This window comes from Mus caroli, chromosome 13 (genome assembly GCF_900094665.2).
Source record: "Mus caroli chromosome 13, CAROLI_EIJ_v1.1, whole genome shotgun sequence".
In the NCBI taxonomy this organism is placed as follows: Eukaryota; Metazoa; Chordata; class Mammalia; order Rodentia; family Muridae; genus Mus; species Mus caroli.
In genome coordinates this window covers 31,353,984-31,376,983 of record NC_034582.1, presented here as the reverse complement: position 1 = coordinate 31,376,983, position 23,000 = coordinate 31,353,984, and the positions used below count along the sequence as shown (strand labels likewise).

Genomic DNA, 23,000 nt, shown 5'->3' with positions numbered 1-23,000 from the left:
TTGAGAAGAAGTACATGCCTTCAGTTCCAGCACTGGGTACAGAGGCAGGTGAATCTCTTAAGTTTGTGGCTAGCATGATCAACAAAGCAAGTTTTAGAGCTTCAAAGAGAAACCTTGGGGGGTGGGGGGTAGCAGGGGGACCCTGAGAGAATCTGGGTTCTGACACATGACTACTCTGGGTGGCAGCCCTGGCCGTTGGGAGTGTGCTCTCATTTGCCTTTCTAAAGAGCAATTTCTCGCCCCAGATGGTCCATAGAGAGTGTCCAAGTGCTGAGATCCACACAGACGTCCCAATGCTCAGCACTTTCTTCCCCAGTTCTGTTTGTTCCTTAAAGTATCGCCTAGGAAGTGTCCCTAGTGAGAAACCATGACAACTACTCTTTGTTTTAGAAAAGGGACAGCCCTACATTGCTACTGCAGCATCTGAGGTAGTAGGAGCTGGGATACCAACAAAGACACTTAGTTTAAAAGGATATGAGGAAAGACAGGGAATAGGAGCCTGGTGAGCATAGACTCCCAACCCCAGCTTAGACCCAGCACAGGCTGCTGTCTGTAGGGGAAGGAATTCTCATGGGGTGGAAAGTTCTGCACATGAATGGGTCTGCCTGCAGCTGACAGCCAGGGAGCTTGGTAGATAGCCTTGCCATCTCCAAATACCAACACTGGCCATGGTAACATTTGAGAGAAGGGGGAGGGGGTCTCACTAACCTTCCACAGTGATACTAGGGGATGGAAAATAAGAAGAGCAAAGGCACATGGGAATGAACTTTAACCCTGTGCAGTTTTCAGAGGATCAGCCTGCCATGACAGGCACTTGCACATTCTTGTAAGAAATGAAAGCATGCTGGTGCACACATCTATAATTCCAACGACTGAGAGGCTGTCAGAGGATGGCCCAAGGGTAGTCTGAATTACATAACAAGACTCTTTTTCAAACCAAATAGCTGACAAAGTCCAACAATTCTTAACCAGTGTCTTTTCTTTGCCTTCAGGTCCATATTGGCCAACTATACTCAACTGACAAGCTTATCATTGAGAATCAAGAGAAGCCCAGGACATAGGAAGCCAGCACTAGGAAACAGCCTCCGCAGCAGAACTGACCACCTCCAGCATCCATTCTATATGGTGGAACCTCCCAGTACTGGGTGAAATAGCCACTGCTCTGCCTGCCTTGTAGGCACTGACAAACTGAGTCCCATTTGCATTCTGTCACAGCTGTTATGTGAAGAAATGGCTGTGTATCCTCATTTTGGGTGTAAGAGTGAAGAGCTGGAGGTCACTCAGAATAATGCTATATGTTATTGTGTCTCCTCACCATCCTACCCCATCTTAAAGATCACCCACATTTGTATAGAGCTTTTGCAGACTCTGTGTCTTGGTCCTTAACAGTAAACATAATTATATCTCTATCCTTTTGTACCAAATAAACCCATTACAATGAATGTGCATTTATTTCCTGACACGGCAGGAATGGTGGAAGTGGGAACTCAAAAGGAGGGCCCCACCCCACCGACAACTGAAGATTGCAAGAGTTAGCACCAGTTCAGACACAGGTAATGAGGACATGGATCAAGATGAGGAGTCTAAGGTACACCCCGCCACTCAAACCTACAAATGCAGATTCCCAAGTCCCTCCACATCCCATGCACACTGGAATCTCAGTTCTGGCAATCCCCAAGGAAAGCCATGCACTGAAGTGTGTCATATGTAATCCTGAGACACCAGGGGCACTGGGAATGTCTTATGAATGCATGTTACCTTGCTGTTTAACACCTTAGAGTCAGCAGGGGGTAAAGAACCCAAAGATGGAATATTCAGAATACAGTTCTCAAGGTTAGAGAGATGGCTCAGCTCTTATGAGTACATTTGAAAATTTAAAAAGTATGTTTTGCTCTTGTAGAGGACCCAGGTTTGATTTCCCAGTATTCCAGGGGCTCCCAACCATTTGTAATCCAACTTCCAGGGATATGATGCCCTCTGAAGGCTGCTACAGTACCAGGTGTGCACATGGTGCACATACATACATGCTAGCAAAACATTCATGAGCATAAAAATTAAACCTTAATTTAAAAATTAATAACAATAAATAAAATATGGTTCTCCAGGTAACTCTGATGATCAGTCATTCAGCCCTGACCTTTGAGCTTTTCCCAGGTATTAATGATGCCATATGTTGTATAAAATCCATTCCTTCCAAACACAGGGCACATACCACATAACATCTTCCTTAACTTCAGGGAGGTTCCAGGGACCTATCTCACAGGAAGAATTTCTTCTTGATGCTAAGTAGACTGGATTCACATCAAAGCTGGACCATGCATGTAAGTAGTGTGGGTACTACAGTGGCTAAGGCAATGTGTCATGAATTCCTGTGGCATTCATGTGAATTAAGTCCAAGCAGTCTGTCACCCTACCTAAAAAGTCATGGCCATGGGGCTAGGCAGATGAATCCATGCACAGTAAAGTAAAGCCACACAAGCCTGCGTTCAGAGTCCCAGCGCCCAGCTAAACTGGACAGACTGCCAAGCTAAGCCTGGTGGCAGAGGAGCAGACAGATGAATCCTGGAAGCTCATTGGATAGCCCATCTAACCAAATTGGTCAGTTCCAGCTCCAAGAAGAAACCTTGCATCCAAACCTAAGGTGAAGAATGATTGAGGAAGACACCCAGTGGCCTCCACATGTGTGCACACATATGTATATGTGCCCACATGAACATATACACATGCATTCAGCACACACACATAAAGTAGGAGTGAGCCAGGTGTGGTGTTGCACATCTGTTATCCTTGGCACTTGAAGGCTGGAGCAGGAGCGCTGTGAGCTTGAGACTAGTTTGGGCTACATACAAATTCTAAGCTAGCCAACATTACATAGATCCTATCACAGGTGTTCACCCTGGCATCTGTACAGTGTGGTCTCTGTCATGATGTGCACAGCCTTTTACTTTTTTGCAGTTAAGATTTCTTAATTTTTTAAAACTAGTTTGCAACATAATGAGTTTTGTCTTAACCAGTGTTCTATTGCTGCGAAGAGTCACCATGACCACCACAGCAACTCTTATAAAGGAAAGCATTCAATTAGAGCTGGCTTACAGGTTCAGAGGTTTAGTTCATTGTTGGTGGGGAGCATAGCAGCACACGGGCAGACATGGTGCTGGAGAAGTAATTGAGAGCTCTACATCTAGATCTATAGGCACCAGCAGAAGAAAGAGATGCTGGTACTGGCTTGGGCTTTTAAAACCCAAAACCCACCCCCAGTGACACACTTCTGCCAACAAGGCCGCACCTACTCCCTCTCAAGTAGTGCCACTGCCTGAATACCAAGCACTCAAATACATGAGCCTGTGGGGGCCACTCTTACTCAAAGCACCACAGGTACCATTTGGGAATTCTAATACCTGTGTGGCATGCTTTGTTCTCATTCATCCAGCAGTGCCACTCTTAGTCTCAAAATGGTCATTGGAAATCATGAATCTCACCCCACTGGATCCATTCCTAGGAGCTGAGGGATTCAAGAAACACGCGGCCTGAGTGAAAGGCAGGTCATCACATGGGAAGTGTGTTCTTCCCTTGGAGCAGTGTCACCCAGCCCTGGTGGAGGTGGCCCCTGCCGCTGCTTACACTGAGCATCAGTAGAATACGTGGTCACTCACCATCCTACATCAACTGTGAACAGCGCTCCCAATTTAAAGTTAAGCACCTGTTATGTGCAACCTAAGTAGTCCCCCTGAAAGTGTCACATGGCGAGCAGAAAGGCAGCTCCCCACAGGATCGCTCCCACAGACAGTCAGAGTAAACTTGGCTTGTTCTGCAAACTGTTGACAGCTGGCTGCCTTCGTGTTAATTAAACCTCATAAATGGGTTTGGACATGCCCAGAGCTTGATAAAGCAGAGCTAATTCTTGTCACTTAGATGGAATTAACTGTATTTGGAATCCGCACAAAACAAAGGAGACTTGAGATGAAAGCCCACAAATAGGAGTTAGCTGCGCAGAACCTCATATTGTGTGTTCCCCAAATGCAGAGGACTATTGAGGTTTGGTCTTTTGCTATCTGTTGTAATGCTAAGTGTGGGCCCCCAAGACCAGGTTGTCCCAGAGGTGAGAGAATCCATAGTCCATATACACACACACACACACACACACACACACACACACACACCTTGGCCCAAAGTTACTTCTGATTGGTAAATAAAGCTACCAATAGCTGGGCAGGAGAGACATACATAGGTGGGATTTAGGTTTCCTGGGCTGAGGGGGTTGAAGCTGCCACGGTTTAGGAGTCAAGAGAAAGTGGCCCTAAGGGCTAGCCAATAGGGGTTAAGAGCAGCCAGATGAAACAAAGGAAGTGATAACTCAGGGTTATCCATAAGAAAGTAGATTCTAACGGTATAGAAGGTAGGCAGCTGCCTAGCTTTTGTAGTGTTCAAAGCTTATTGTAAACATTAAGGGTGTGCGCGTGTGTGTTTTAATCTAGGAACTAAGATTAAAGGCGAGGGAGAAACCCCAGGTCGGGATTGAATAATTTCCACAACAGGGGACTTCAGAGGAAGTGGCATTTAACTGTTTTTGTATGATGCATCCTTCTGCTTGCCTAATGGCCCCAACTGTAGAGCTTGGGCCAGGCAATGTGATGGAGAAGTTGTACCATTGGACCAGACCATCTCAATTCTCCAAGACTGCTCTGCTCTGAAAGTGCCAAAGGTCACTGTGTCCACAGCTGGCAGATGAGAGACGCCACCAGAAGTGGACACAAAAACCACTTGCCAACAAGCAGGATGTGAAAGACTAAACCACATGTTCTCCTCCTGGCATTGAAGAGCACAGAGTAAAACATCAGGTTTTAAGAAAACTCGGAATCACATTTTTGTGACTAAATGGGCTGCCTTTTTGTTGTTAAGTACAATCTGCCCTCTGTAGCACAAGGTTGCACACCCATGGATTCAACCAACCACAGAAGGAAAACACTTAGAAACACATCAGTACCCAGCTTTTTATTGCTGCTGTGACTAGTGATGCAGTATAACCATTACTTGTACCCACTTACAGTGGAGTGGATGGTATAAAAAAAAATGATCTGAACCCCAGAGAAGACTATATCCTTTTTCATGTAAGAAATGAGCATGGCAGATTCTGAACTCCATAGGAGCTCCTAAAATCAGTCCCCTGCAGATACCAAAGGACCATTGTACTTCATAGCAACTGCTATTATGTTCTAGATTAAAGGACATCTTAGGTATTGGGGCCAGGCTATAAAAATACCAAAAGCCAACAAAGAGATGCCCTCAAAAGCAGACGGGGGACTGTCTTATACTCAAGATGATATGCTCTGAATTTGGGAGCTCTCTTTGGGGGGACTTAAACTCACAGACAAAAAGGTCCTTGAGAAATATCACCTGAGCCCAGATGAAGCTACACACAAATACCCAGCACTGGTGAGGAATGCTGTGGTCCTGGGCAAGTGCTCTTCTGCTGAACAATAGTCAAGCCCCATTCTGATGAGACAGTGTTAGCTCTGTATGAGGGAAATTTGTGAAGGTCTACTTATACCAGCCACCAAAGTACAGGCCAGAAGTCACATGGAGCAGCTGGGTCATTGTAATAAGCACACTGATAAGGTCACATGATGTAGCTAGCAAATCTCATTCAGGTACACAGTATTGTAAAAAAAAAAAAAAAAAAGATGGCTCAGTGGTTAAGGAGCACTAGCTGATCTTACAAAAGTCCCAGGTTCAATTCCCAGCACCCTCATGGCAGCTCACAACTACCTGTAACTCCAGTTTCAAGGCATCTGACACCTTCACACAGACATACCAATGCACATAAAATAAAAATAATAAATCATAAAAAAAAAACCAGGAAGTTCTCTGTGCATCCTGTATCCACATGCCTGGCTGCTAACCTAGCATTTGCCGGTTGTTATAAAATGGACTTGGTAGTGGCGACTGTGCTCAATGACCAAGCAAACCTCTCTCCCTACTCCTTTCTGTAAGTTTACATAGAATCTATATGGACAGTGACTCACCTCCCCCTGGAAACAGTAAGGTCTTCCTATTTCAATCTTTGCAGTGCTCTGTAGCTTTATTAGTACTTCAGGGAGCCGTTGATGAAAATTGCTTCTCATGTTGATATCCACTCGAGGAGTTGGATGGGTCTTGTGCTTTTGTTCAGGAACTCAGTTTCAAGTCAAAAGACCCTGCAGAGAGAACAGGAGGAAGAACATTCAATGACGAATTTGACTAGTCCTTGCCTAGGGGGATGACTGCTGCCACTGTGCCTACAGCAAAGCCTGTGTCTTACTTTCTTGAAATTAGATCACATGAATTACCAACACAAATAGATCTAGATTTGCACATGTTGGATGGTCTTGACTGAGCAGTATGGCCCATGTGAGTTGCCTGGCATCTGCCTGCATCTCCCTAGGGAATCTAGGCTTCCAGAAACAGCTTCTAAGAAAGATCTGTGTCCTCTTCCTACCACAGTGGTAAACTTTCTCAGAAACTGCCCATTATCTGGAAGATTACTTGTTTTACTTTGTCTCTTAAATGTCTTATGTGTTGTTAAAACATTTCTCTAAAACTTTGCAAATACTACACAGGGGACCCATGTGACGTCACCTGTCAAAGATCACTGTCAGTAAAATCAACTCTTTATGTTTTGATTTTGAAGAGTTAATGTATTTATGTGCATCTGTTATCCAAGATGCTCAAGACACATGATCAAGGGCTATACTGTCAAATGTAGGAAAGGTAGGGATATGATCAACAGTTGCTAATGTAACCTTCCACTGAGCTGCAAATGCAATTAAGAGTCTTGCAGATTTCAATATGTATTAAAATAGTTCAAGCATAGCCTTGCATTCACTTGCAACTTTATACAAATAAAAGAATACCCAGGGGATCCATCCCATAATCAGCCTCCAAACGCTGACACTATTGCTTATGCCAGCAAGATTTTGCTGACATGACCCTGATATACCTGTCTCTTGTGAGGCTATGCAGGTGCCTGGCAAACACAGAAATGGATGCTCACAGTCATCTATTGGATGGAACACAGGGCCCCCAATGGAGGAGCTAGAGAAAGTACCCAAGGAGCTAAAGGGGTCTGCAACCTTATAGGTGGAACAACAATATGAACTAACCAGTACCCCTGGAGCTCGTGTCTCTACCTGCATATGTATCAGAAGATGGCCTAGTTGGCCATCATTGGGAAGAGAGGCCCCCTTGGTCTTGCAAACTTTATATGCCTCAGTACAGGGGAATGCCAGGGCCAAGAAGTGGGAGTGGGTGGGTAGGGGAGTGGGGGAGGGGTATGTGGGACTTTTGGGATAGCATTTGAAATGTAAATGAAGAAAATACCTAATTTAAAAAAAAAGAATACCCAGCTGGATGTTGTGGCACACGGCCTTGATCCTAGCATAGGCAGAGGCATAGATAGGCAAATTTCTGAGTCCATGGTCTACATAGTGAGTTCCAGGACAGCCAGAGCTGTAGCAAGGGGTAGTAAAACCTTGTCTTTGAATGAATGAATGAATGAATGAATGAATGAATGAATGAATGAATGAAATATCTGAGACACATGCCTTTAATCTCAGCACTTGGGAAGCAGAGGCAGACGGATCTCTGTGAGTCTAAGGCCAGCCAGGCGTACTTAGGAAGAACATGCCCCAATCTCCCACCTCCCCCCAATCCCACCTCACCCCAAAAAATCACGGGCTAGAGAGATGGCTCTGCAGTTAAAAGCACTATGTGGTCTTGCAGAGGATCTGGGTTCAACCCTGAGCACCCACACAGTGGCTCACAACTCTCTGAAACTCCAGTTCTAGGGGACTCACCTTCCTATCTTAGCCTCCATGGATAATACATGTACACTTTGCACAAAATTATGTGAAGGCAAAACACTTGTACACATAAAATAAAGTAATAAATCTTTTTAAATTAGTCAATCCTTTTTTTTTTTTAAGCAGACACAGGGAATATGGTATTCTGGGAGTTAAGGTAGGACAGCCTGATCAGATGACTGCCTTTTGTAGAGAGGCTCTGATTCCAGTGGGAACACTGATGTTGCAAGAGTGCTCCATGCTGGGACCTTTGCTCCTTCTGTGGGAAGCCTGGATTTCTAGCTCCATGAGTCTGCAACTCCACTCAAAAGGAAAGACTCTGCTTGAAAGACCCTAAAATGCCAGTTCTTAACATAATTAGCAGGAAATGCACAAGGCAAGCACCAACAATTGTGTCTCATCCTCATGACAGTTGGGTTCTGTTGGGGATAGACTAGAGCTATCACCTTGACCCATAGTCAAAGAGGGCCCATACCTAGGCCATCTATGCAAAGGAGCCAGCCATGGCCACAGCAAAGGAATGGTCCAGTGAGCAGAGGCCTTGACTGATGAGATTTCTCAGCAGCACCTGAGCCAGCATCTAGCCCAGCAAAGGCCGTTCTGACTTTTCTAAGGACTTGACCTTTCTGTGTCCTCTGCAGTTCCTCTTTATTTTAGACCTGACTGGAAGAGGGGGGTTGGAGACACTCTATCTTGCTTTCTCAATAGTAACGTTTCACTTGCATATCTTTTCAACTGGAATATGATGATATCTTTTGTTTGATTGGTTTGGGAGGGTTCTTTGCTCAGGACAGGGTCTCACTATGTAGCCCAGGCTACACTTGAACTTATAATCCACCTACCTCAACATCCTAAGTGCTGGACCCACACAGGTGGGTACAGGAATATGGTTTTTAGATAAGCTCTAAATGTTTTCTCTTACTTGTATAATGTAGAATTAAAATTGTATGTATACACATGTGTGTGTGAGTATGTGTGACAGTTCTGAATGATTTGAGGAAGTGGGCAGTTTGATTAAGGCATATTCAGGTCCAACACGATCAGGGGCCCTGCCATAGGGAACCCGACTTCATTGTTAGTAAGACCAGATGACTGGTGTAAAACACCTGGAAAAGAGCCAAGTGCTAGATTGGCCCTGGGAGTAAGGAAATAGTGTAGACCAGAAAGGACACACAGGGTTCTGGGTCTCCGTGATGCTCAGGAGGGTCAAACTGTGGAGCAGTGCACACTGTAAACATCCTTCAGAGGCCTAGAAAAGTCATCCATCTTTTTCTCTCTCACCCCTGCCTCTGGCAGGTAGCAGCATCTCCAGTAAGGAGTCTCTGAACTCCATAAGCAGGAGCTAACCATTAAATCACCATTCATGGCTCCTGTAAGGTTTTAAAACACATAGCGTAAGTGCAACATAGGTCCGTCCCTAAATTACAATACATTTAATACCAAAAGCTGGGGTTAAAGGCAAGCACTGACACACCCAGCCATTAAAATCTTTTAAATTACTAGTTTATGAACAATTATTTTAAGGTAACTCTAACTTCATGTAGGACCCATAGAGGTTAATCTTGTCAACCTAATAGGATCTGGAATCAACTAAGAGTTACACTCATTTGGACAGGTCTGTGAGCACATTTCCAGAAAGGACTGAGGGAAAAGACCATCCCTCAGATGAGGACAGCACCTCCCAATGAGTGGCCTAAACACAGAGATGCCAAAGGGGACAGCAGTATTACTGCCTGCGTCTACAGTGTGTCTCTTCTTGTTGACTCTTGCTGTTGACGGTGTCAATCTCTGTTGTTGACTGTGTCTATCCTTGTTTTGTTGACTGTGGCTATTCCTGTTGTTGTTTTGTTGACTATGTCTATCCTTGTTGTTGTTATTATAGTTGTTGTTTTGTTGACTGTGTCTATTCCCTGTTGTTGATCTGTTGACTGTGTCATCCTTTCTAGCATCAAACATCAGCTTCTTTGGCTTTCCATAGACAGAAGACCAGCAACTCTCCCAGAATCTTTCAAGCCTTGAGCACCAAATTGATACTGCTGAAGCATCAAGTCTTATGGGCTGAGCCACTGTGTTCTCAGCCTTTCTGGGATGCACATGAGCATTGTTTAATTGCTCCACTCCTATAAGAAGAAGCCCCCTTTCATGACATATATCCTGCCAGTTCTATTTCCCTAAAGAACTCTGCCTAACACCACCCTTAGTGTCTGTGACTAGAAATGCAGAGAACTAAGCATGCAGAGTTTACAGAGTTATAGGTCAGTGAGATGGGTCTTTTCACTAGCGAGGGGAGCTGGGTTCAAATTCCTGGGACTTCGATGGTGAAAGGAAAGAACTGTCTCCCACGTGCACACTATGTCACATGTACACACACAAAGCTAACAAATAAACTATAATGTATAAAAGAAAAAGGTTTCCATAGTTAAAGACATGTATGGTTAATGTATACAAAATGATCACCAAGGGTCCTCTTTTATACAATATGCATTGTATGTGGACTTTCAACATAAAGTGAGCCAATAAAAATATTTCAACTGCTGCTTATAGTCAGTGCCACCTGATGGAAGACATTCCATTTGAGCATCCCTCTTTAAACATGGTCTATATCCACTTGCCTAGGCCAAAGAAGCAGTTTCTTAATGTATGTGTGAGCCACACTTACATATCAGAAAATGAGGATTCTGAATCTGCATCTAGTATAGACGCTAGATGGATATAGGAAGAACTTGTATGTAGCCGTGATGCTGATTGCTGGGGGCTCCTGGTTCTGTTAAATGTGTTTATGTTCCTCGAGTATATAAGCCATCCAAAATACATAGTGTAGAACTCCACCAAGCCACCGTTCTCCCAACGGTAACTATTACTGGTAATAACCTTTCCCAGGTTGCTCTGCAGGTGGAGAAAGCCAGCTCCCTACAGTGAGCTCAGCGTGTCACCTCCCTGTCCCAAGTGTCTATGCCTAATGACTTCAAACAGCTGCCAGTCTCTGGCTCTGTGGATCTGATAGACCCTGACTTTGGGGCCTGCACAGGCAAAAGTTGGGGCTACCAACATCTCTGCAGTGCTCTCTCTAGCCTACATACCTGGATCCTGTAACATGTGCCAGAAACGCACATTTGACTCAGTTCCGTGAAAACACAGAAAGCTGAAAAAACATGGCCCTTCCATCCTCATGCTGTGCCTCCCATTCCTGACAAAGATGTGATGCCAGTCTGCTGAGCCAGCGATTTTCAAGGCACAGTACTCCAAAGATGTGCGTGGGTAAGTCAGGACAAATGAAAACATCTTGGTCTCATAAACTAAACAAAAACTGTGTTTGCGAATGAAAATCCTAAAGAAGGGTGGAGCAGGTGGGAAGACATCATAGTGGAAACCTGTGCATGCATGCGTGCATGCTCCTATGAGAAAATTCACAGGCTTTCGAGTGGAGGCTTGTGGGTAATAAGACAGTCGCACACCAGGTGCTCTGACAGGCTTCCTGAACAGTGACCGTCTCAGCTGCTGGACAGACATGCCTGGTCCCCAGAGCTCCTTGGGTTCCCTCCCAGAGTACAGTGGCCACTCTCTGAGCCTGAGCCTGGCCTCCTTCAAATAGGCTTCCCATCTTGCTTGTTTCCTAGGGGAACATTTTGTTCCACATAAATTTCCAGGCTTCTTCTCACTGCTTCAGAAACTCTTTAGACGAAAAAGCACTTTGCATCCGACATTCCCTGAATCAGAAATCCATGGGCACATTTGCTTCCCAGGAAGCTTCTGGAACCCATCTTTAATAGAGGACAGGGTCATTAAATCACAGGGAAGACTTTAATGACTAGCGCTAGATAAGACTTTTTTATTTGGTTGGTTGATTTTGGTTTTGGTTTGGTTTGTTTTTTCAGGACAGGGTTTCTATGTGTAGATTTGGCTGTCCTGGAATTTGTTCTGTAGTCCAGGCTGCACTGGAACTCATAGAGATCCCTCTGCCTCTGCCTCCCAGCACTTGGATTAAAGGCATGTGCCACTGTCACCTGGCACTAGACAAGATTTTTGAAGTTATTATATTTTCTTTCTTTTTTTTTGCCTTAGTCATAAAATTTTATTGTATCAATAGAACAATAACAAATAGAAGTCAAGACAGGCCTGAACATCCTGGGCTTTGTTTGCTGATTTGGTTGGTGGGTTTTGTTTTTGTCTTAATGTGGAGGACGTTGGAAATGTGGCCTGGGAAAGTACCCGAGTGTTGTGAGTGTGGAGTAACAGTCTAACTTAGTAGGGACCTGGGAGACAGCAGAACTGACAGCTCTGTGGACTGTGGAGGCCAAGCTGAAGAGGTTTCAGGGCAGAACAATATTAGCAACTTGCCTGTCTTGTGATTTTTTTTTTATTGATTCAAGTGAGCATGTGAAATTGAGTTTCACACAGCCCCACAGAGCAAATGTTCCCATTAATGAGCTGGAAGAATCTTGCTGATACCAGTGAAGATGCTCCATCCTGTATGTCAGTGTCTCTGCTTGTCCTGCAGTCTGCCTTTCTTGCTTCTCTGTGTGTGTTGATCGTTTCTTTTTTTTTATTAGATATTTTCTTTACTTACATTTCAAATGCTATCCTGAAGGTTCCCTATACCCTCCCCCTGCCCTGCTCCCCTACCCACCCACTCCCACTTCTTGGCTCTGGCATTCCCCTGTACTGGGGCATATAAAGTTTGCAATACCAAGGGGCCTCTCTTCCCAGAGATGGCCAACTAGGCCATCTTCTGCTACATATGCAGCGAGAGTCACGAGCTCTGGGGGTACTGATTAGTTCATATTGTTGTTCCACCTATAGGGCTGCAGACCCCTTCAGCTCCTTGGGTGCTTTCTCTAGCTTCTCCCTTGGAGGCCCTGTGTTCCATCTTATAGATGACTGTGAGCATCCACTTCTGTATTTGCCAGGCACTGGCATAGCCTCATATGAGACAGCTATACCAGGGTCCCTTCAGCAAAATCTTGCTGGCAGATGCAATAGTGTCTGGGTTTGGTGGCTGATTATGGGGTGGATCCCTGGGTGGGGTACTCTCTGGATGGTCCATCCTTTTGTCTTAGCACCAAACTTTGTCTTTGTGTGAAGGGTGTTGTTTCCCTAATTTTTTTCTCCACTTCTTCCTCCCTCTTCTCCTCGCCCTTTGTTTTGTGGTGCTGAGGATCAAATGTAGATGCATTGGTTAATCATCATTATCCACCCTGGTGAGGTTTATAATCACCATAGAAAACGCATCGCTAGGGGGTCTCTATGAGAGAGTTTCCAGAAAGGTTTAACTGGGGAGGAAGACAAACCATGAACGTGGCCAGCACCATAAATGGGCTAGGGTCTAGGTGAATCGAAGAGAAGAAAGAAGAACTGGGAGAAGGCACACTTGGCCAAGTGCTTTCCCTGCAGGCAATGAGGGCCTGCTTTTGGATCCCTGAGCTCTGTAAAAGCTGTGTGACGGGTGCACCTGCCACCCCAGCGCTGGCCAGTGGAAACAGGAAGATGCTGGGGACTGATTGGCCAGCCTGTCTAGCTGCAAGTTCAGTGAGAGACCTGGCTCAAAAAGGGTTAAGAGTCGAGCAATAGGGGAAGACGTCCAATGTGCACCTCAGGCTTGCACACATGCGCAAACACAGGGACATGCACAAGTGCATACACCACACACACATACACAAGCAAAGAGGGGGCTGGGAAGCTGAGAGGAGTATTCATCATCTTCTGCTTCCTGATTGTGAGCACAACATGAAGCACTGTGAGCAGCTTCCCCAGAAAAGAGAAATAACTGACATATCCAGCAAGTGCTCTGTTACTGAATGGCACCCGGGCCCCAGACAACATGCTTTTAAATACTTACTGACTTTGCTTGGTGTCTTAGTTAGGGTTTTCCTGCTGTGAACAGACACCATAACCAAGGCAACTCTTATGAAGGACAACATTTAATTAGGGCTGGCTTATAGGTTCAGACGTTCAATTCATTCTCATCAAGGTGGGAGCATGGCAGCATCCAGGCAGGCATAGTACAGGAGCTGAGAGTTTTACATCTTCATCTGAAGGTTGCTAGTGGAAGACTGACTTCCAGGTAGCTAGGGTGAGGGGCTTAAAGCCTATGCCCACAGTGACACACCTTTTCCAATAAGGCCACATCTCCAAATAGTGCCACTCCCTGGGCCAAGCATATTCAAACCATGACACTTGATGTTATTTCTCATTTAATCCAGACTGGCCTTGAAGTTTCTACATGGCCAAGGATGGCCTTGAACTCCCAATCCTCCCCCCTCTTCTTCTAAGTACTGAGATTTCGATAGTGAATGACACCACACACAGACAAGTAACAGCAAACAAAAATTCCAGCAACAAACCAAAAATTTGAAAACAAATAAAAAAGAATTTTAACTTCGTACCTATTTATAAAATAAAATATTTCCAAAAGAGTTGGTGAGGTGGCTCAGCAGTTAAGAGCACTGGCTGCTCTTGCAGAAGCTCCGTGGTTGATCTCTCGCATCCACATGGCAGCTCACAACCATTTGTAACTCTGGTTCAAGGGGATTGCACACTCTCTTCTGGCTTCCGAGGGCACTAGGCACGCAGGTGATACACATGCAGGCAAAACCCCCATACTCATAGTAAATAAATACAGTATTTTAAAGTCTTTCCTATAGGCTAAGGGTCTCACTCAGTGTTAGAGATACTGACCTGGTAATCTGCAAACCTAACAAGTCTGCATGTCCACAACAAAAATCTTTGCTATTCTGTTTTGTTTTGGTTTTGTTGTTTTGTTTTTGAGACAGGGTTTCTCCTTGGCGGCTCCCTAGAAATAACAGAAATCCACCTGCCTCCCCCGTGCTAGAATTGGAGGGGTGCACCATCACACCCAGCCCACGTTTACTATTTTCAGTGGCAATGCTCACTAAGTGGTTAATTGTCTTGTGGATTATAATTCCCAGCATACAGTTTTTTAAAATAGTAAGCAGGGTTGACATGCTTTCTAAAGGGTCAGAGAGTAAAAGCTCTACACTTTGCATCTACTTAACTTTGCTGTATGTGCAGGAGAGCATTTATAGAATGTTCCAGTAAATATCTGTGGATGGTCAAGTTTGAATTTCATATAAGTCAAGTTTGCGTTTGGGTTGCTTTGTTTTTAATCCAGAGCTCATTCTGCTTGCCTCCAACAAGCTGCGGAGATTCTAATTAAGCTTCCTGAGCCTTGGCATTGCAGGAATGAGAAACCATAGTCAGCCTTGGTTTTTGTTTAATATAGTCTTTCTAGGTCACCAAGGCTCAAATTCTTGACAATCCTGCTTTGGCCTCCTAAAGTGCTAGGATTATAGGTGTGTACCACTATATCTGGCTTTAATATAATTTTCATATCACAAAATAATAATTCTATAAAATTTTTAAAAATCTTTAAACATGTGAAAATATTTTATAGGTTGTATGAAAACACACTTTGGGTCATGTTTGGCCTGTGATAATTGTGCTGACCCATAGAACTATGAAAACACCCACCCTTAAATTTAGTTCACTAACCCCAAACTAGTTATTTATGCTAGCCACATGCTAGAGAATACGACACTTGGAATAATAATAGGTTCCTTTTTTTTTTTTTAAGAAAATAAGTTGCTCAGGAAGAGTGGGAAGGAAGGAGCTAAGTTTTTACCCAGAATGCCCTCTCACTCCAACCTGGACATATAGAGCCCTCTAAAGTGAATGAAGATGGTCCCCACACTGGACAACCTAGGGTTCTGCTATGCAGAGTGCCTGCCCTGTCTGGTTTGGAACAGCGCTTGCTGAGTGATCTTTGACGCCGCGGATTCTTCACTCCTTGTGCCTCTGAGAGGAGGAAGGCAACTTTCAGCCCCTAAACCCTGCACTTGGAGTGCAGCCTACAAGAGCCCAGCATCTCTGACTGCTAATGGCCCAGAGACTGGGACAGCTCCTCTGCACAAAAGGGTTTGGTACGGATGTGATGGGCTCTTGCAACTCACAGCCAAGGCCTGTGGCATTTTAATTCGTCCAACATTTTGCTATGGCAAGGGACAGAACACTTTTTACAAAACATTTTAAGGAGTTTTATTCCCAGTGTGGGGAACTTGGACTATTCCGTGTCATGAGAAAATGTGTTAGTACTGTTCTTTCATAATTGTCACACTGCCGTGTCATCAGCCGAGAATCCTCTGACTACAACGGACGCCCCAAAACCTCGGAAGGTAAAACATGAAGCACAGAGAGGACACATGTTCACGCGGCCTTTACTTTCTTAAAAGACATTTGTATCCAATCACGGAAGAAAATACATCGAATCTGGGCAGGTGTTTCCAGAGCCTAGTTAAAAGGACAAGCTGACGCCCTCCTAGCCTTCTGAAAATCAAGCCTGGCTGTGAAGCTTCCACGTGGAGGTGGGCTGCCTTGACTTTCTCCTGCAGGTTTTCATCAAGGTGTAAGGACCAAGTCTCAAGTTAGAAACAAATCCCCAAGGTCACAGGTTCAGGGTCCCAGAGCCCTTTTCTTGGAGAGAGCCTCTCCCTGGGAAAGGACGATGTTCCTTATTTGGATGCAGGCTGAGAATTCTAAGATTCGAGTAGAAAGGTCAGTGGAAGTGATGAGAAGAACACTGAGAACACTGCCAGAGCTTGCTGGGAATCTGCGCTGAGAATGTATGGTTTAACATTTTGCTCCTATCGCTCCAAGCTCTGTCAATGCGAAATTGGCGTTGCTCAGCTAAGGATCCCCGGGAGCCCTTGCTTGCTGGCCAACCTCTTTCCAAGTTCCAAAGTTCCCGAACTCAGAGCGGGTCTGTGGAGCACACATAGCGCAAGGTGTAGTTGGCCCCCTCGTTGTTGTCCCAGTATTCCCCCCGTTCGCAGCGGTAGCAGACGGCAAAATGAATAGCGACTCCCCACGCGCCAGCATCCTCCCCTTCTTTGGGCTGCAGACCCGGGGGCAGGCACAGCGAGAAGTGGAAACGCTCGGTGCCCGGCCCCTCCTCACTATCCTCAGCCTTTGATCCAGAGTCCCCCGACTGCAATGGGGGCAGAGGCTCCAGTGACTCCGGGTCCAGCTCGGCCGGCACGTCCAGAAAGGTACGCCACTCCGTGAAAGTGTAGCGCACCGCCACTGCCCTGGGTCCAGGGCAACTGATCACCCGGCCAGAGCCGGTCACCTCGGCGCGGGGCGGCTGGGAGCACTGCACACGCTCCAGGCACACTCGCTGTCGCCGCAGACGCTCCTCCGCAGCGAGCAGCTCCGGGAGCTGGAAGTGGGGTTGGAGCTGGGTGCAGGGTACCAAGAGGGGATCAGGCATCGTTGCCACTGCCAGCAGCCCCCCGAGCTGCTGCAGGTCCTCGGCGCGCAGTGGGAAGCTGTGGAGACGGGAGAGTACGGACGGGGGCACCTGAGGCTCCTCGGCCTCGCTAAAGTGCTTCACGCTGGCCAGGCTCAGTCCCAGGGAGTCGGCGAACTGCACGCGCTTCTTACACTTGGAGCAGCAGTCCCCAGCCGGCTCGCCACCCTCTGAGCTGGGCTGTCCCGCCTGCTGCCTCTGCTGCAGGAGCTTGGCTGCCTGCAGGATGGGGTCTGCGGGCAAAGAGAAGGAGCGCGCACGAGAGCGGCGAAATTCCTGTAGCTCCTCCTGTTCTGCCTCTTTCTGCGGCGACAGGGGCCTGTCCTGGAGCTGAGTGTCAGGGATCGGGGTCTCAGAGGTGCCACTCTCCACGCAAAGGACCTCGGGGACCGACAGCTCCTCCGCGGATTGCGGGTCTCCGGAAGACTTAGAGCTGGACGCCTCGGATCTTTGTAGCTGTTCTCCCGAGGGCTCCATGACAGTGTCCGATCCGGCCCCGGGGTTCGTCCCGCGGGAACCGCGGAGAGTCCTCTGGAAACTTTATCTACTCCCGCAGCAGAAGGAGCGCATAGTGTCGGCTGTTGGATACCCTGGCAGAAAGCGAATTCGGCCTGGAACCTCCAGCTTATAGCTGCGGCTGCCCGGGACCAAGAGGGAGGAGGATGCTGGCCTGCGGCTAGATCCCAAGGGGAGGGCCAAGACGGGGAGGCGCGACAGCCAGAACACCTGAGAGCTAGGTCCGTAGTGGAAACTAGGATTTCTGAAGGTCTTAGGCTAGCTGATAGCTTTGATCCACCCCGCGGCTGCGACGCGCGTCTGTATCACCTCTGGGGTAGCTCTCAACTTTCAGAGCTAGACAAAGTTTTCCAGCCTGTGAAGTTATTCTTCCGGAGGAGGGTTGTCGCCCAGCGGAGACGTCCTGGCTGTCACTGGCCTAGGGAATCCGCGATACGAGAATGTCATTAAGGCAAGCAATCGAGGGAAGTGCATCCCTTCCCTTTCATCCTGTATCCCCGAAACCTCTGGAGTCCCGGGGTCGCATCTGTGTAGTTGTCCCCCTCAGTGGTTCTAAAAGCTGGAAGGCCAAAGCCACAGCTTCCATCTACTTACCTGGTGACCTTGCTGCTGCGCTTGAGCGGGGACAGAGCAGGAACCCACCGGGAGCTCACTAGGCAGTCAGACAAGAGCACCCGGTGGCCATTGGCGCCTAGCACTAGAGCACGTCAAGGTTCCCCCCCAACCCCCCCCCCCGTACTCAAAGAAGAGGGCTGGCACCTCCCTCCATGGCTAGGCGCCTTCCTTCAGACTTGAAGGCATTCCCCCCTCTCCCTTGGCCTGCGCCTGGCCTGCGACTGCCTCTCCTCCGCAAGGATCCCAGACCCTCTAAGGCTCAGTCAAGCCTTGTGGGGGTTGTAGGTCAAAACCCAATTGCCAGAAGACCAATGGGAGAACATCTCACTATATCCTGGCACTGGATTCTTCCTAAAGTATTGTACTGTGCCTTTGCTTTACGGCTAACTTTGCCCTGATCAAGCTTCAACTGGTAACTTCATCACCAAATATCATGCCCACCTTCCAATCCCCCACCCCACCCCCCATATCTGATTCAGGGTGTCCCAAGCAGTTCTGAGAGAATTTCTAACAGGGAGATGCTGAGGACAGGCTCTGGGGATCACCGTTTAGAAGTGACTAACTGCCTGACCATGGCTGTGTGTATACTTACTTTAAAAATTGGGGTTTTAGAAATATTGGTCCACAAATCAAGGAACAAAAAGCAAAGCTATTTTACCCAGGCTTTTAAACTAAGGTTTAATCCCTGGGCAGGGTGTGGCAGAATCTAAGGAGTCATCAATAGTTACTGATTTTAGTATCTACTGAGGACTCACAGGCTGCTCATACCTCCCCGAGGCTGAGGGTCCCTCCCATGTGATCTTATGTGCACAAAACTTCATCCCTCCAACTCTGTATGTAGCACACAAAGGATGGGAACGTCTGTTCAGGGCCCAGAGCTGAGCTAAGCAAGGTCAGGTTTGACCCCAGGAAGTTGGAAAATTATTTTTATGGCCAAAGACCCTGAGCTAGAGAGGTGTTTTTAGGAACGGGCCCCTCAGTCCCTTGGCTGGGACTTTCTAGTCATTAAGTGTCCAGTACAGTGTCCATATCTACATACTGAAGCTGACAGTATGGGGCTCACAATCCAGATCTACTTAGAGAGCCCCCACCTCCAGCATCTACAAAATCTACATACAGCACAGGACACTTTTTTTAAAAAAAATGTGTAGATAAACATTGATATATTGTGATAATAAGAATAATGTTCACAAACTAGTTTGTTTCTTTGATTTTTCGAGACAGGGTTTTTCTGTGTATAGGGCTGGCTATCTTGGAATTCACTCTTAAACTCACAGAGATCTGCCTGCCTCTGCCTCCCGAGCACTGAGATTAAAGGTGCACACCACCTCTGCCCAGCCTCAGACTAGTTTAAAAATGGACTAGGAACTTCAAAGAGATTTTGAGGTTGGAGTGAATTGTCTCCCTCACTTGGACAGATTCTCACACCCAGACAGTACCTTGTCTACTGCCAATGTTTTGATTCCCAGGTGAGTATCCAACAGTTCCATTCTGACACTGTTCTACCTGAAGATGGTGTCAGAGCCACAAGTTAAAGGCTGAAAAACTCACCATAAACCAGATGCAAATATGCAAATAAGGTGCTCAGGTTACCACACTATTTGGTCAACTGAAAAATACAGATGTTCTGCTGAGGTGTGGCAGTTGGTAACTCACTAGAATGGCTTACAGAATCAAAGAAACCCTTACTAACACGTGGCTTATTGTGTAAGATACAACTAGGAAGAGCCAAACAGAAGGGGCACAAGGCAGAGTTCATGCATAAAGTGAAAATGTGTGACAATCCTTGCAAAAGTTTTGGAACTCAGGCTCTAGCCTCCCCTGTGAATGGAGGTTGGTGTCCATTCACTGGTTCTTTCTGGTAACCAGCTAATCTGGCTGCCAAGGTGTGGTGGTTTGAATAAACTTGGCCCAGGGAGTGGCTCTCTTAGGAGGTGGGGCCATGTTGGAGGAAGTGTGTCACTGTGGGGTGGGTAATGAGACCCTCCTCCTACCATGTGGAGGCCAATCTTCTAGCAGCCTTCAGATAAAGATGTAGAACTCTCATCTCCTCCTGCACCATGCCTGCCTGGATGCTGCCATGCTCCTATTTTGATGATAATGAACTGACCCTCTGAACCTGTACACCAGCCCCAACTAAATGTTGTCCTTATAAGGGTTGCCTTGGTCATGGTGTCTCTTCACAGCAGTACAACCCTAACTAAGACACTAGGACTCCCAGTTTAAGTAGCCTCATTAGTCACTCAGATAAAATATATATATTCATACACTTATATGTATGTAATATTTGATATGTTATATAATATATTATCTAATTTTGATATATTATATATATTATAATATATTTGATTGTAACAAAATAGCAAGCACATAATTCCCCTTCACTTAGAGCTGAGTCCTAGGAGGTCCATATCAGCAACTAGGGACAGAAATGTACCTGCTACATAACCAGGACTCTTTGCCCTGGTGCAGGATGCTGGTTACTAAAATGATGTTTTGCAAAATAGAGTGTATTCATAGTTTGGCCAGGTCTCAGATCCACATCCCAAAGGACAGGGTGGGGCGTAGAAATGGATATACCAGAGTGATTAAAGATTTGGGGAAAGGCTCCTGGAGGTGACACAATACGCATCTGATCCTCACAGGACACAAACATGTTCAGAAAATGAGATATCAGCCTGATCCTAGAATGGAGACTTTGGTCCTATGATATCTAGAAATGGTCCATCAAATAAGCCCATGTTAAAAAGTCAGTGGTTTCAACAAAAGTGGCCTTCTATCCCCCGAAAAAATAGTCTAGGCAACCATCATCATCATCACGACCCACACATCAGGGGTGTTATCTACAGCAAAGTTGGTGGGAGACTAGTATGTTGCTTAGATACCTGGCCTCCAAATTTTGTGCTTCATGAAGCAAGTGAGTCTGGAGCTTCATGTGCTTTCTCATACTACTGCGGGTCTCATACTACTGCTGCTCAGGAAGTCTGGACTGAGCTTTGAGCAACTCTGAGAAGCAGAAGCAGAAGCAGAAGGAGGGACCTGTGGAGCGAATGAAGATGAGCAGGGTCTATGAGAGGTTTCTGGTCTGCTCCCCAGAAACCAAGGAAAGACCTTAGGAGCAGAGGACAGGAGCACCTCACTCAGCCATCAAGAGGACTTGGGGATACTCTGGAAGGCACAGTCAGTCTCTGACTTGAACGGCACACCTGTCCTCTGGCAGAGCTGGTGGGACACAGGACATTTCTGTCAGTCGTTCTCTCTGGGATGGGGACAGGGACAGGTGGCCCAGACTTTAAACACATTGTCTCTGACACAGAGATGGTTCAACTCTTGGGGGTTTTTTTTTTGGTTTTGTTTTGTATTTTAGTTCATGATGATGTGAAAGTTACACCTTCAGTAGAAACTGTAGTTCCAATTTTGATTCTCAATATTTCCAAAGATTGTTAGGGAAAACAACAGGTACCAGGTATAGGCCACACTGCTGCACCAAAGTGGGCATCTGCCGAGCTGTAGTCAATGTATTTTCCCACTTAGGATATTTTCAGCATAGGGTGGATGTATTGGGACCAAACCCCACTGTAAACTGGGGAGCAGCTGCAGCTAAATGGTGATACAACCTGCAAAGTAGCTTTGTGAAAAACTAAGCCATCTATCTGGTCTACAGGTGTGTGCTTAGATCAACCACAAACATCACGTGGCCACATGTCTCAGCTGCTAAAGTATTTACTGCCAGGCTTCCAGATTCCTAGTTTTGTTCTTTTGTTGTTTTGTTCTATTTTTTTTTTATCATTGTTGTTGTTGTTGTTTTGTTCTATTTTTTTTATCATTGCTGTTGTTGTTTTGTTCTATATTTTTATCATTGTTGTTGTTGTTGTTGTTGTTTTGTAGGGTGGAGAGTGTTCACTATGTAGTCCAGGCTTACCTTAAACTTGTGCCTCTACCTAAAAGGCTGGAGCTGAGGTCATCTGCTGAGGCCTGGCAAGTCTCAGCTGATGCAAGGAAAGTCAGTAGAAAAAGAAAACCCGCCTTCACATTAAAAACAAAAATGACAAGAGAAAATTACAACACCACACTGTTGCTGAACCCATGGCTGGCATCCTCAAACCAAACCAAACCAAACCAAACCACCAAATGTTTTAGTCAGGTCACAGGCCACACTTGTGGAACCTGGGACAGTTCAGCTGCTCACCTGATTCCGCTGCCTCACAACAAAAGTTCTGAGTGAGTAAACCCAACTCTAGCCTGACTTGGTCAAATGTCATACTGAGCCCTACAACTGCCAAAGTCAGACTGCAGGCCTATTATGTCAGATATTTCACAACCTGTTCTGCTCTTCCAAACTGAGAGGGTGCATAGAGGACAAAGGAACTCAGAGGCCAATGTGACTAACAGCAGCTGCCTTAAAGCGACTCCAACCTGGAGAACTGCAGGGGTCACTCCAACTATGTCCTTAAGCAATATTAGTCCTTTTAATTTATATGATAAGGTAAAAAAAAAAAAAAAAAGCTCAACCTAAATAGTCTACACGAGGAGGAGGTGGCTGACACACTAGTTGTTCTTTGTTAAAGTGGTACATGAGGGGTCTGGCCCAGTGGATAAAGAACTTGCTAGGAAACTTTAAAGACTGGCGTTCAGGTCCCTAGAGCACATGTAAAAGCCTGGCAGATATGACTGCTGTTATAATCCCAGCAGAGACAGAGGATCCCCAA

General features: G+C 46.1%; 1 protein-coding gene across 1 annotated transcript; it reads right to left on the bottom strand.

Moving 5' to 3' along the window:
• Positions 1 to 15,864: 15,864 nt before the first annotated feature.
• Ppp1r3g (protein phosphatase 1 regulatory subunit 3G) lies at positions 15,865 to 18,362 on the bottom strand. Its single transcript, XM_021181123.2, has 2 exons — positions 18,271 to 18,362; positions 15,865 to 18,094 (listed from the first exon to the last, which is right to left on the bottom strand). Exon 2 carries the CDS (start codon positions 17,635 to 17,637, stop codon positions 16,603 to 16,605), a length of 1,035 nt encoding a protein of 344 aa, XP_021036782.1. The 5' UTR covers positions 17,638 to 18,094; positions 18,271 to 18,362; the 3' UTR covers positions 15,865 to 16,602.
• Between the last annotated feature and the right edge of the window lie 4,638 nt (positions 18,363 to 23,000).